Source organism: Pseudopodoces humilis, chromosome 1, assembly GCF_049639895.1.
Source record: "Pseudopodoces humilis isolate 2021_Gansu_Grassland_sample_001 chromosome 1, ASM4963989v1, whole genome shotgun sequence".
Lineage (NCBI taxonomy): Eukaryota > Metazoa > Chordata > Aves > Passeriformes > Paridae > Pseudopodoces > Pseudopodoces humilis.
This window is the reverse complement of record NC_142200.1, coordinates 133,600,245-133,615,722: the sequence shown is the minus strand read 5'-3', so window position 1 is coordinate 133,615,722 and position 15,478 is coordinate 133,600,245. Positions and strand designations below refer to the sequence as shown.

Here is a 15,478-nt window from a genome sequence, read left to right as displayed (position 1 = left end):
CCCGGAGGCACAGCGGGAACCCCCCGCAGCCATCTCGCCCCGCTCGGGGCGGCTGCGGCGCTCGCCCTCCCCTTCTGCCCTCCCCTCGCTGCGGGCCGCGCCGGTGGGCTTGGCTTGGCTTGCGGCTGCAGCGCGGGGCTCGGCGTGAGTCACCCAGCCCGCGGCGCGGCGAGCCGAGCGCGCAGGCACACGGGGGAGGCGGCGGGGGCGGGCGGCGAGCGGCGGGGGCGGCAGCACCGGCTCCCCGCCCGCCCACTCGCACATGCTGCCGAGCCGCAGTCAGCTGGAGCGCCGCTTCCTCCACAGCCGCCGCCGATGACCTCCTCGCCCGCCCGCAGCCGCTGAGGACCCCCGGCGTCCCCGCCAGGGCAGGGGATGATAGATCGGCCTCCCGCAGCCCCGTCCAGCGCAGCCCGCCGCACCGCGACCTCGGCCGCCGCCGCCCGCCGGAGCCGCCGCCCCGCCGGAGCCGCAGAATGAACCCCCAGTGCGCCCGCTGTGGCAAAGTGGTCTATCCCACCGAGAAAGTCAACTGCCTGGACAAGGTGCTGGGGCGCGGGCGGGCGGGCGGGGACGGCGCCTCCCGGGCGTGCCCGTCCCGCTCCCCGCGGCTCCGGCGGGGCGGGCAGGGCAGGGCCGAGCCGGCGGGGCATCGGGGCGAGCCGGCGGGTGCCAAATGCAGCGTTTTAAGGGCCGCCGCTGCGCCGGCGACCGCGCTGTCACCGCCGGCGGGGGGCAGCCGCCGTGTCACCGCGCTGGAGCGGGGCGAGCGGGGGCCGCGGCGGCCGGGGCGCCCTGCGGTGCCCGCCCGGCGGTGACGGTGCCCGGGGCCGGCGGCGGGTCCCCGCGGCCCCCTCGGCTTCATCCCCTCCCGAGGGATGAAGTTGCAGGCGGCCCTTTCCCGGCTGTAGTTGTCGGTGGCTCCCCGAGCTGGGGCGGCTTCGGCAGCGCCCGGCTCCGTGGCTGGCTCGGCGGGGACGGCGGCCGGGGCAGCGGGGCGGCGGCAGCCCTGTCCCGCGGGGGTGTCCCCGGGGGTACCGCTTATAGCCCAGCGCGGCCGCTTCCTAAATAACAACAGTGAGGCTGTGAGAGATGCGCCAAATTACCGTTCCCGGAAAGGCGAGGCGAGGCGGTAGAAGCCACCGGAGGAAAATGCCGTATTACGTGCTAAATTTAGTGTCTGTGCGGCGTACCAAAAAGCCAGCCGTCACATTAGTTAGTGATTACATTCGCGTAGTATTGCATTCGTAGCAAGCGGCGTAATTTTAATTTTTTTTAAATTTTTTTATTTTTTTTTAAACGAGGAAAACGTCTAACCTCTTCTTCAGTTATCTTTAAAATTATCATGCAAGGTCAGCATGCAGGGGTCTTGGCAATCACCTTTGCAGAGAATTTACATTTCTGAGAGCGTCTCAGAAGCACCTTTGGTTTCATATGAATGTAATTATTTTGATTTAGTTAAGAGACGTATAATGCATAGCCAAAATATTGACAAGTAATTATGTTTACCATACCCTAACACTGCTTTCAAAATATCAGTACCATAAGTAATTCTACTTTACATTTATTTACAGTACTGGCATAAAGGATGTTTCCACTGTGAAGTTTGCAAAATGGCTCTGAACATGAATAACTACAAAGGATATGAAAAGAAACCTTATTGCAATGCGTAAGTATTGTAAATGTCAAGTCTTGCAGAAATGCACATGAAAAGAAAACCTGGCTGTGGATATTGTCAAATAGATATTGTTGTGCTGTAAAAACTTAATCTAGAGAGAGCAGTGTAGTTTAGAGCAGTTCACTATCTTTTCAGATGGGTTATTCTACTTGCATTGGTGTGATAGAAGACGAAAATATTTGATTATGATATGTTTAGGCAGTGTTTTCGTATCAGAACTGTGGATACAGATCTTTTCCTCCCAGAAAGTGTTGAATCTACTGACTCCTGCTACATTCATTATTGGCAATGCTGGATTACAGTTGTCCATTATGCAGCTCTCTATTCAGGGTTATGGACCTGATCAGCATTTTGTAATAAGAAAACAAAGTGCTTCTCGGTTGTGTAGTTTACCAGAGACAGTATCCTGTTAGAAATCATGACAGCCTGATTTTAAAACTGTTAGTTTTTCCACATAGCTCAGATTTCTAAGCTAGGTATTTACAAAATCCTTCTGCTGCTTCATGCTATTTTGCTATTCTCTTAGATTTTGATTAAGAAAATAGATTAATTTTGGTTAGATTATACTCCAGTATACTCATGTTGCATTCAACTTTTAGATTTTGTTGTTGTGTGGATTTTGAAGAGTGGTTTGATATTTGGCTTGCAAATACTGCAGAAGAGCATTTGATATATGGAGAAAAAAAGTTGCTTATTGCTCTTTGTACCATGCTTCTAAGATATGCTAATTGCATTTCAGTGTGTTTCAGTCTTTAGAAACCATTATAATATGCTTTTGTAGAAGTATAACTCTTAAGATTTTGGAATCAAATGTGATCTTATATGTTATTGGTATATTGTTGTTATTTTCACTTTTATGTACTTAAAACACGTTTTAAGAGACAGTTTTGAAGCTATGGACATATTTTATTTTTCTTTAGAAATATTTTCCTATACTTATGTTCAAATATTTGTTTGATGTTGAGATAGTCTATGGCTGGCCGTAACAGAGAAGTTCAACAGCATATGGTCATTTCTTTCAGGCTAAAATCAAATCCAGTCAGCATCTAAAATACAAGTTATGTTATAAATCTGCTCTGCTGCCAAAACCTGAAACACCTGTTTCAGTGTGCACAGTTGTACTTGGATTGCTTTAGGAGCATATGGAGTTACAGATGTAACTTCCTAGCTTTCCCTGAAGTGCTCCACACAGTGTACGAGGGTGACATTAGACCTCTCCTAGTGAAGTGTGCTCTGCTTCTGCTGCCAGTGCCACGGGCTGGAGAGAGCCCTGTAGGAAGGGAGTCATGCTCCAACAGGTGGTAAGCTACAAGCTGAGACTACCCTCAGGTATTGGCCCTGGATGGCACCCTGCATGTGGTACTATTTGAGCTGAAATATATCCTTTACAGTAATCATAACTCTGATAGGTGCCTTTTACCTATATTTTTGTGTTTAAATTTTGGTGGTGATACTTTGGTTGCTTGATTTCTCTCATCTAATCAGATACTTACTTGTACTTAGTAAAATTGTTAGTTTATAAAATCTGCTCCATGCAAATACATGGATCAGATTTCATAATCCAAACTGTGCATATTTAACTTGTGTTGCAGGAGAGTTTTTTTCATCCATGCAGTTATGGCTTGTGGTGTGTCCTTCTGTTGAGGGAATGAGGGGGAGTAACGATGATGGATGGATCTGTTATGTACCATTCAGGTGCTATTCTTCCTGGCAGTTTCTTTAATGAGCTTTGTGAGAGTGAGCCTTGAAAAAATAATATCTACCTTTGAGATGTCTCTCAAACCTGATGTATGAAATGGGAAGCAGCAATGTAAAACCGTTAAAAGAATTGGGAATTTTTTCAATTAAAAAAGAGACAAATTGTAATGCGTAATCTCAACAATGTGCATTTTATTCTTAACTTTTAGTAAACTAAAGTTTCATGGCCCACTTCTTTTTTTTTAATGAAAAAAATTTAATCATATAACGTAAATAATTTCAAGCGTTCTGTGGAACCATGAAGGGAAGAATAAGGTGTGCTTTGTGGTTTCAACAAACTTTAATATTCTTCAAAGGACAGCTAAGATGTTTTTGCAAAATTGTGTTTTGAAAATACAGTTGGTTTCAATTTTGACAGAGAATCCTTGCATCTCAAAAGTTACTAATTTGCAAGGCAGACACCGTTACAGTATTTCAAATTATGTGTCTTATTCTGTTTTCATTAGTAAGACAGAAATCCATTTTTGTGTTAAATGCTGCTTGATCATAAAATCTGCTAAGAATGTAAATTTACTCATACAAACACCTACAAACACTTGACAAAGAGTAATTACTACTAAACTGTTTATTGAGGCCATCCATTGATAAGAGTGCAATTTGTAGATAAAAGTTAGGAAGTATGCACTAATTTGAATGGGAGCGGAATATCATGAAGTTGTTCAACAGGTTTGGAAGCCAAATATAGTTTTTCATAAGGACAAGGAAGTTGGAAAGCATGTATCTTTAATAATATCTCTATGTGCTTTGATAATTTACAGGTCAGATAACTTTATTGAATATATTTGGACCTTCAGTCTTAAAATCATCCATTCTTTTGTTTTTTCAGGGGCTGAAATGAATGAATTTTGTTACTTTACTGGTAAAGATCAGAAATTATGTAATTGTAAAACTTAATTGTTTTTCTGTTACTACAACAAAAAGATTCTCATCTGTGATTGTTGAAACTATGTTTTTGGTGGAGAAGAGTCAGGTCAGACATACTAACAGGAACTAGCAAACCAAGAAAGGAATATGTTGTGAAGTACTTTAATTTGGTGACGAGTAGAAAAGGGCAGAACTGTTTGTAAATGCAGGATCCTGCTTTTTTTAAAGGCAAATTTTTTGCTGGACATCTTTCTACATTTCCATCTAAATGATTGTATACCTTCCTTGTGGTGAAGAGAGACTGATACCAAAAGTAATGACTGGGCTACTGACATAGCTTCTGTAAAGTTGTAGATCTGTGTAAGATTTTACAAGGTTGAGGGGAAAACTTTGTCTCTATGTGTAAACTATGGTTTTAAAAAGAACCATCTATGGATCATGGAGTTCTTACAGTCTGTCTCCTTTAAACCTTTCAGTTCTTTTATTTGTAGAGAGAAGTGTGACCAACTTGGTTCTCTCCTCCCTCTCTTTTTTTATTATTTACATAATTTGTAAACTGTTTGAGTCAGTATAGTTAATTCTGCTTGTTTATGTAGTGCTTATAGTATCGTGCTTTTATCTCAGCTGGGATCTCTGAGCAGTACAGTGCTGTAATAACTTACAGTATTGCATTTCTCAGTTTACTTGCATTCTCATTTCATCTGAAAGGCCTCATACACAACATCTTGATCTTGAGGCTTGTAGGTGCACAGCACATGGACACTGCTCGGTTTGCCTTAACGATTTTAGTTTTGCCTTTTATTTGCAGTCTGATTTAGATATGCCATGTTTCTGGATTGTTGCCTGATTTGTGAGATAATGTTGATGAAATTAAGGGCTCAGACAATTTTGCAGTTCAGCCAGGTGCTATTCATTGCCTGAAGCAGGTGAACGAGTCATTCTTTGTTTCTCTGAATGTGCATAAAAGTAGTAAGAGAGAGGTTAAGACAATTAAAAACTCTTTGGTAATCTGATTTATCATATCACAGTGGATTAATGCAGATCTGAAACCCTCTTCCACCTTAATATCTGCAGATAGATGTTATTAAACACTTGTTTAATATATATGGACACTTCAAGAAGAAAAGCTGATCCTTTCCAGCTGCAAATAACCAAGATGATGCAAGGAAAGGAATGGCATTTTGGCATTAATGTTCTCAAGCTTGTTAAATGATTGAATCATGTAGTATGATTATATAGTAACTTCTTCTTAGAGATGTTCATATAAATTTTTCTTTGACAGATTCACTAGACCAAAACACAAGACTACTTTTTATGCAAAATGTAGAAGCTGAAATGCATATTTGTGGAATATGCTCTCTTCATTAGCTTTACCTGCTGATGCAGATAGACTTTCCTGCATGTATGAACGCATCCAACAGAGACGTACTTTTTAATTTTTGCAAACCTAGTAGCTTCAAGTTCCATACATCTGATATACCTTCTTGCCAAAACAACCTCACTATTGCAATAAATTATTTTGAAATACTTAGTTGCTAAAATTTTGCTAATTGCCTGCACAGAGGGTAGTTTAATTCAACTTTTTATATATGACAGCCACCATATGGAATGATTACATAACTTAAAATTGAAATCTACTGTCATCAATCTTAGTGTGGATTATTGACATGAAGAAAAACTCATAATCATTTTTTTCTTTTTTTTTTAGACTTAATTTCTTTGTAACTGGTGCCAGTAGGAAATAGCTATGCAATTACTTTTGAAATATTGTGATGTTATTAGAAGTACTACATCTTCAATGTGTAAGAGCAGTCAAACCCTACATTTTAGGATACTATAGGGGAGGGGTAAAAAACTGTGAAAGTGATTTTATATTGGTTTGGAAATAAGAACATGGGGAGTTCCAGAGTCCAGAGCTTTCTGGAGAGTCACATGTCTGGAGAACGGAAGAATTTGCTTTTAATCAGTGGTTGAATGTGGTCATTAAGTGGAATCCATTGTCTTGAAAGGTAAACTTATGTATAGACCTTTGATTTTAGCTGTGAAACATGAGTGTTTTTTATTTTTTTTTTCTCTACCAGTCAGAAAATTTTGAGATGGTGACTAGAAGTGTGATGATATTCTTACTAAAAATAACTACCATTATCTTAGTTTTCAGTATTGATTTCAGCAGGTGGTTATTTCTCAATTTAAATATGTCAGGAAGAAAGAAAATTATGTAAGAAGAAGTGAGAATAAGCCTGAAATCTGATGGGGTGACTTTTAAGAGTTGCAGTAAAGAGAGTGCACAGAATAAACAGGCTTTTCAAATTCTTCATCTTCAACTGGAAAAGGAACAACCCTTTTATAAACTCCCTTGCAAACCTTCGTAGAAAGCAAGTGCCTACACTTGATCAGTTTATTAGCTTTGTGTATTGAAGATTTTCCTGTTAAAATGCAGTATTAAATGGGTAATGGAAATAAGAGAATTGCTAGAAAGACATTTGGTGTCTCAACCAATTATACTTCCATCTTTAAAGTCCATTACTTCTTTTTCAGCATCGCATGAGTATCAACTCCCGTATTTGAAAACATTTGTCCCTCCTCAGCAATCTTTTCTTCAAACAAAACAGCTCTAACTCTATCCTCATCCTGATGGATTGTCTTTTATGTTAATTCTTGTTTCTTTACTTTCAATTATTTCCAAAGTGTATATATCTCATTTCAGTGGCCATTTCCAGAGTGGCACATTACCAGAGCTGGTACAACAACAAGAGTACTTGTATATAATTTTTCTTCTAAATCCCAGTACAGTCTTTGCCTTTTAATTTTTTTCTGTTGTAAAACCTGAACTATTGCTAAATTATATTTGGATTCTTGTGGGCTATGTTTCTATGCAGAATTGCAACCTCAGCAGTGGTTATTATCCATTATCTGAACAGTTAATTGTTTTTGGCTAAACACAGAATCTTCCACTTGGTTCTCATTGAACTGAATCTCCTTTTTTTCCCCAGGCTGCTTCTCCAATTTGTTGAGATCATTTTGTATTCTAATTTTGGTCTTTAATGTGCTTACAGCCCCCTCCTATCAACCTGTCAACCCTCCCACCAGAAAGCCTGTAAGCACGTTGCAAATTTAATAAGTATAATCTTTATTTCATCACCCAGGTTGCTACCTGAAGGCCTGGAAGGGTATTGGAGCAGTATGTACCACGGTGGTCTGATGCTGCCTTCTCTTCTTTAGTGAGCAGTGATGAATTAGAGAACTACTTTATCCTCTCGACCTATTCATGGAGTGCTAGATCAAGCATTGAGTTCTGTGTGAGAAAAAGTGAAATTGTGAAATAGCATAATCATGGATATTCATGCAGACTCTGCTTCAATATAAGGGACAACTATAATTAGAAGAAACATACATTCCTGCTGCTCAGTTCTGTGTTACCTTTTTCAGTTAATTCAGTATTCAGTCCAAATTACTATTGGTGGTATCCAATAATGTAAAGCTGAGCCTATTTGCTAGAGCTGATGGAGCTTCTTAGGCAAAATATATTTGAGTCTCTTAAAGGTGTTTGATACATATTTTTAAACTGTTCCAAGAAGGCACATAAGAACACTTTGTCAGAGTTGCTGAATAATGTGCATAAGGCAGATGGTGGTTAGTTGCAAAGGAATTACTGAAGAATAATCATCATTGACACTCAGATCTTGGGAAGAGTTGGCTATTTTTTATTTCTATGATTGCATCTGATTAATGGGATACAAACCCATTTCTTGGGTTCTGTTTCAACATGTTTTATTGGCCACATCCTGATTACATGTTTGGTCAAGATCTGCATATATTAATTGCATGGTGGGCATGCAGGGAGAGCACTCTCTGAGCTCCAGCAGGTCCCTTGGTTTTCATCGTGGCAAGCTGTGGAGAGCACCACAGTGACCTGCAGCTTCCTGCAGCCAGCCTGCTGCTTCCCTGCTGGTCCAAGTGGAGTAGAAAAATGACCCCAAAGAAAATGATTGTTACCTTTTTCTCTCAGAGCAGGTGAATTCTCAGATTTCATTGAGCCAGTTCTGTCATGTCTAGTTCCTGATGTGAATATAGGGTCTGTGTTTGAAATTCATGTTTTAATATTTTACATTGTAGGTAAAATACTGTTGTTGCCCCTGTTGTTGCTTCAAAGCACAATTACAATTTAATATTGCTTAGGCTGTTGCTGGGACAAATAAATAGAAAATACGCAAATGAATATAATACATTTAATTTTATTTAATTTTATTTGATTGAAGACTGCACTAAGCTTAGAAGACTTTGCTGTGTGGAATCCTGACCTATTGCCAGTTTTGGCTCAAGTAAATGTGTGTTTTTAATAGATATACATTTTATATATCTATATCTATCTATCTATATTTATATGTATATTAAAATACATATATATGAATAAATATAATTATTGGTTATTGTAGATAGCAGATAATTTTTCCAAGGGAGAACACATGCATATCCTAAGTACTTTTAGTCATAAAATATACTAAACATATTCTCAGGGGACTGTGATTATTGAGACACAGTTTCAGTAAACAGGTTTATCTTTGCTTGCTAGTCTTTTAGCCACTGTTGATGCTTAAGATAATCTTCAGTTTTCTTACTGTTGCTTTCTGTACTCAGTCCTAAAGATTGATGAAGTGAATTTTATTATATTTGTTAAAATATTAAGGCAACAGGCCAAGAAACATAGATTAAATTTTGTGATTCCACATAATTTGCGTATTTTCATTGCATAGCTTGGGCTTTGGAACCAGTTGTAGCAAGCCTGTGAAGTCCTGATGGTTTTGGTAACAGCTTTGTGGTTTAACTGTTTGGGGTTTGAAATATTCTAAACCACAGAAATTACCATCATATTTGCCAAAGAACTTAAGAAAAGTATTTTCACTTGGCTGAATTTGAAGTTCTGTGCAGCTCTGTTAATGTTGCTGTTGGTAGCAAATTAACCTGCAGTCCTGAAATGCTTTCTCTGTTTTACAAAGCTTGAAGAAAAATAAATATATGTTGCAACCTTTCATACAATTTTGAATTTTTTACAGCTGGTGATTGCCTATTGGGAAGGACAACATCATGTCAGTCAGCTCAGTGTCAAGAAACATGTGCTGCTGTTCACATACCATGTCAGTGGAAGCTTACTGTAATTATCCAGACAATAAAAAATCTTGGTTGAGTGGTCAATTTGTTTCATTTTATTTTAATAATTTTGAATATTGTAGTGTGCTTATAGAAATTTGCTAAATTTAGGGATTGTAGAAGTTGAACTGAGGGCAATGTTTGGCCTTGTGATGTTGAAGTCCCTTGAAAAGGAGACAGTCGTAGGCAGGATTCACAAGGGAAAACTTTGCCCTAAGAAGAGGCGGGCGAAGTATTTGTTGAATAACTGGTCTCTCTCATTATAAATGACACCAGCCAGTTCATGCTGCCTTCAGTTATGTCATCTCTTATTGCAGCTTTTTGAAAAACAAAAACCCTGCAGTTAATTCTGCTTAAATTGCAGATCAATTCTCTCTCTGCCTCCCTCTGTTTTCTGATGTTGGAGTAGACATTACATTAGAGTTGGCCAAGCTGTATTCCCTTGCTTTCTCTTCACCTTGCCTCTGTAATTTTCATTTGCATTAAGGGGAAAAGTCTGGCTGATAAGTAGTGCAGAATTTTTATTCTCCCGTATTTCCTTCTCTCCGTGTCTCCTGTTTTCCTTTTCCAAAACTTCTGTTCTTGGTTGTGCTGCAGTTGTGTGGTGGGAACTGATCCCATCACATGTTAGTATGAGGAGGGGGCAAAAATGTACCATCAGTGTCACACTTGAGAGGAGACTACAGCAGCTTAAGAATGAAAAACTAATTGTAATTTGGCCAGTTATTTAAGTAATTTAAGCATATATTGCAAAGGCTTTTCTGGGAAGTGCATAGTTACTCTTTAAAGAGGATTTCTAAAATGTAGAACAGTATGGATACTGGACAAATCTCCTGCTTTGCTTCACAGTTTCAAAAATTCATACTATGTTTTTTCCTGTCTTAGGAGAGCAAATATGTGGAGGTAGTCCACTGTGTTCTTCTTCTGTAAATAGCAGCTTTTTTCATGCAGGTGTATTGCTGTAATGCCAATTTCACAGATTTAAAAATAAAGTCGTGCTGCATTTAATTCAGTTATACCTCAGGTATTTTTTTTAAACCTGGCAAACTAAGTGGTAGTAGCTGTTTTTGTTTTGTTCTGTTCCAGTTTTATTCTGGAAGAATTCAGAACTTGTAATGCAATTCCTTTAGACATGAGAAAACTCTATATAGAAATACTTAGGGAAAAATTTTAAAGCAAAAAGTTGCTGATTTCAGGCTTAATTAAAATGCAAGTGGCTAAGTTTGTGGAGGGGAGAAGTGGCAAGAGGAAATAAATTGACTGAATAAAAAAGCATGGACTATTTTTGCTGAACAGTGTAGAGTGGCATACGTTCAACACAGTAGGGTGTTATGTTGCACAGTATTGGTTGTGTGTGTCTGCAAATGCAGGAGGAAAGACATTTCTGACTGGATCTGCTCAGTCATACCAAAGAGAAAAGGGACCAGTGTGAGGATTTCAAGCAGCAGGTTGATCAGGGGATGGTTAACACTGTTAGAACTGGCAGCGTGCTTGGTGTACTGCTGCTTCTAAGGGAGGTGCCAGTACATGTCTTAAAGAACCTGTCTGGAATTATATATGTTGAAAAGAAAAGCTTTTTAGAGGGCTTGGAGTTACAATTATGCTGTAATATAGGAAGATCTGAGAGTTACGTTTTGAAGTAGTTGGTAGGAATTTGTCATTAGAAAACAGAGATGAACCTTGTTAGAATAGTTATTAGCATAACTTGTTCAAACACAATGTCATTAGCACGAAAGTGTTAGGACTAATGAAGAAAGGTAAAACCATTCTGGAAGAAGATATATATTAAAATATATATTTAGAAGAATAATATTGTATGAAATATGACACCTCTAGTAATTTTCCCAGAATTTGTCTCATTTAATGGTGATGATGTCTGCTTACACAGGGGGAAAAGAAAAGGATGCATGCAGGGAAAACAAGGATAGATGGGAAAGAAAAATAATATATGAAAATGTTGGTTCAACTTTTCAGTTTAGCAATAGCAAACTTTCTGAGATGGGTGCGCTTTTGAGTCTTTGATTAGGAATGGACTACTGTCATCATGAACCCTGTCATGAGCTTGTGGATTATTTTGATCTGAAGATCAAAATGGAGATTAAACAGACATTTCCAAATGCCTCACTATTGATTCTGCTTTGTTGCTTCTATTACAGTTGTGTCAAAAATGTTGTAAATCCATATTAACAAGAATGGAAGAAGCTGGAAGGATAAAAAGGAAGACCAAGTAGATGAGCTTGGATTGAGTTAATGGTCAGTCTGCTTCATGCCATGCTTCACCACAAAGTCAGGTCTCAGTTCTTGCAGAATATTTGCTCAGTCTGAGTTCCTTTAATTCTACCATTATCTTAATGATAGATTAATATTCCGAATAGGAGATACTGTTATATGAAATGTGACTCAGCTTATTGCCGCTGCAGGTACTGATAACTTCACCCTGCTTTGAGGAACATGCAGTGAAGTGATTGTTATGAAGTTAGGAATTAATGAGAAATATCATGACAATTAGAAAAAATATAGTTTATCAGTTTTATGCCCTCTGAAAAATATTTCTGTACACTGAGCTAGGCTACCAAATAGTGCCCATAGAAAGATGAAAATCTTGAGGGGAAACTATGAAGTGCAATGAGGGTCATGTGAAAATGAAAACAGCGTGTGCTTAGTTTTTTTGGTAGTCTAATTCAAGCAAGGGTAGATTGTAAACATTTTTTTTTTTTCCATTGAGATGAAGATGGATATTCTGAGCAGTGATAATTTTGATTGGTGCTCTTGATGTTTTGCATTTATTAATTATGAGCAATTTAGCGTAACCAAAGATTTCTTTTTGGAATTTGTCTTGAAATGTAAGAGATCTACAGAGAGACTTGGTTCTATCGGCTACCAAGCTGCTTCAGTACCTCTGGATATTTTGTAAAACTTGAAAAATGTAGCCCTATTTATAAATAATTGCTTTCTCCACTAGTTACTTCAGGAACTTTGGAAAGACATTTTTAAGTCTGAATACAGTCTGGTCAAGCTGTGTATTTATTCCTGTGTTGAAGAGCTTTCAGGATGACTCTTGTCTTTGTGGAGCTGAGACGTGAAGGAGCAGCATTCAATTTCTTATACTGATTAAATTCTTAACTTTTGTGACCAAGCTACTGCTGCTGTTTCAAGCCTCATTTGGGTCAGCAGCAGGAGTCTCTCTTACTGCCCAAAAGGCAATGACAGATTATGTCTCTTATGCAGAATAATGCGGCGTATGCAATATATTAAAAGGAAAATTTAAGCTTATTAGGCTGGGTGTGGATAAGAAGGAGATTTTAATGTGCTTTCAGAAGTTGAAGCAAACAGGGTTAAAGTGATTATTTTTCTCTAATTACTTATTTCACCTTGAAGAAAATGGCAGCTCCTCATTTTTCATCATCTCCATCCTGCCGTTTTTGTTCTGAGGGGACATTTTGACAGAATTAGTTTGGTGAACAAACGGGGCCCTTTTGTTTTCTTCTGCCATTTTCTGCCATTTTCCTTCATGCATTGGCAAAGCCACCTGGCTGCTTGGTGTCAGATATCTCATGCACTGCAGGCCTCAGGTGTGTCACTAATTCAGCATCTGATGTGTCCCTGCTGTGGGACAGGCGTGTCTCCCTTGTTGCGCTGTTTGCACCCATCTTGGGCGTGCTGGGTAAATGTTAAATCCTCAAAAAGACTGCCACCAAGGCAGTGCTGGGATAACTGATATAACTGGGGTAACACATAAGGAGTACATGCTGTTAATAGTAACTATAACAGCTCATAGCAAAGACATTGGAACTGGATGTTCAGGAACAGACTTGTAACAGGTCTTTAAAGCTGACAGTCTAGTAGATTAATGTTTCATAGTAATAATTATTACTAATTTAATGCCTGATAAAATTTTTTTCCAATGGAACAATTTCTTACTAGATGTTTTGCATGAACTTGTGAGTTTGAACATTTTTTTCCCCCTGTAAGGATCTATATTTTATCTTTGTTGGTTTTATTGTAGTAGAATGCTTTCAGGGACAAAGTATTTAGTTTTGTCAGTCAAACTTATTTTACTTACATGCATTTTGCCAAAAAAAATACTATGTAATTAATATGGACAATATTTCAATATTTTCATATATTAATTTTATGATAGCTGTATTTTACATTTAGTGTTATGATGACAATTTACAAATAACCTATGAATGTGGAATAAATAAATAAATAAAAATACATTATCTTCAAGAGTTATAATCACATATATTATTTTCAACTCCATTACTTGGAGTTGTACTATAGTTGGGGTTCTTCCCTATAGCTTGTGAAGAATAGTCATTTTTAGAGAAAATGTTCCTTTTGGAGAAAAATTTGATCACAATTCTTCTCAAAAAAAAAAAAAGTGTAACACATGATATTAACAATGATATCAGTAACACATGATATTAACAATGTGTGTTTTTGCAACTGGATGTGAGAAACTGCTGCTTCCTGAGGTGTGGGAGAAAGCTAAAAAGAAGTCTGTAGTAGTGGTAGCCTTGTGGAACACTTTAACATACAGACTTTATAGCTGTTGTAGTCTCCATTTTAAATTTTCTTCTCCTTAGGTATGTGTTTTTTAAATTCTATTTGGGCTTTATTAATAAACGTGTTGTTTTTTTATATAGACTTGCATTAATATTTTGGGTTCTGCTCTCATTACTTTAACATACCAAGCAGTGTGTTAGAAAGACTGTCCACAACAAGATTGTTGAGTATTGTTCAGGAAAGCAGTAATGAGTCATCCAAATAATCTCAAAACTGTTAAACTGCTTACAAAGTCTTTCAATATAGATCTAATTTATTTTGATTTTAATTTGTTACATTCTATGGTTTGTGTTTCCTGTATGATTGTTCTAGAATGTTTTGTCTCAACCTCTAAAACTGATGGTATATCTGCCAAGGTTTTTAGTCTTGCTCAAGTTGCAGTGTGAAACTTAGTCTTATAAACCAAGTGGCATTTGGAACTTGATGTCTTCTGGAGACTTTAAACAAAGCAATTTAAAACTTAAGAGACACGTTCTTTTTTTTCCGTAAATGTTGCTTCTTTTGCTATGTGTTTTTGAAAGAAACCTTTAAGAAAAGAGGAACTCTCTTATTTGCACTGGTGTTTTTTATTACCCAAGATAAACTTAAAATTTTTTGTTACCAGGAACATCTATATCCCTTATGTACAAAAACAAAAAAGGATACTGCTTTGACTAGCTTCTTGATAATTTTAGTGTAGACTGTTACAGTTGTGGTTATCTTTGGATTTTTGTCCTTGGTGCTCTGCTGTTATTTCATAGTAATGTGACCAGTGATGTCTTTACTGGTTTTACGTATTCCTATGCAACATAATTGCATAGGAACTGTGAAGTTAAGGTTAAAATGATTCTTTTACTTTTCCTCCCAACTGAATGCATGCCTAATTTCACATGAACCAATTTTTAAAACATTCTGGATTTGAAAAAGTATAACTGTAAACGCAGAGCAAAAATTAATAAATGGTGTTGTTTTCCCATTTTTATTGCATATTAGTTGAAATGTGTTTATTCTGGAAAGAGCTACATTGGTCATATCAGTACATATATTGCATGCAGTTTTATTTTGGGCAGTTTAGGTCAATGAGACAATTTAACAGTAACAGATTTTTTTCTGTCTCAATGTGACTTGTGAGAATGGTTATGTTAATTTTTGAAAGTCCTTTTTCTAAAGAAAAATAAGGTCAAGTAATCTGGCATTTTTCTTAACAGCACTGGAAACCTTCATGGCACAACTTTCTTATCTACTATAAAGCAACTATACTAAAAATCATCTGTTTTGGTCATAGTGAATTAAGTAGTAAATGGGTGAGAGCTAGGAAAGCTTCAACATTTAGAGCTCCACAAATAGTCAGACACCTATCAATTTCCCCAAAGAAGTGATGGGGTTATTCTTGAATAGGAGAAGCTTAATCACACCTTTTAGTATGTGGAAGACACTGGATATGAAACCATCGGGTAATGTTAGAAATATACATCCATATTT

The 15,478-nt window shown here is 38.1% G+C and overlaps 1 protein-coding gene across 2 annotated transcripts in view; it reads left to right on the top strand.

Annotated features, from left to right (window-relative positions):
• The first annotated feature begins 247 nt into the window (after positions 1-247).
• NEBL (nebulette) overlaps positions 248-15,478 on the top strand; it is a 249,713-nt gene continuing 234,482 nt past the window's right edge. For both annotated transcript variants that reach the window (XM_088052390.1, XM_088052386.1), the window contains exons 1-2: positions 248-545; positions 1,575-1,669. In XM_088052390.1, the coding sequence (XP_087908516.1) occupies positions 477-545; positions 1,575-1,669 (164 nt within the window). In that variant the 5' untranslated portion in view covers positions 248-476. The remainder of the gene's footprint in view (positions 546-1,574; positions 1,670-15,478) is intronic.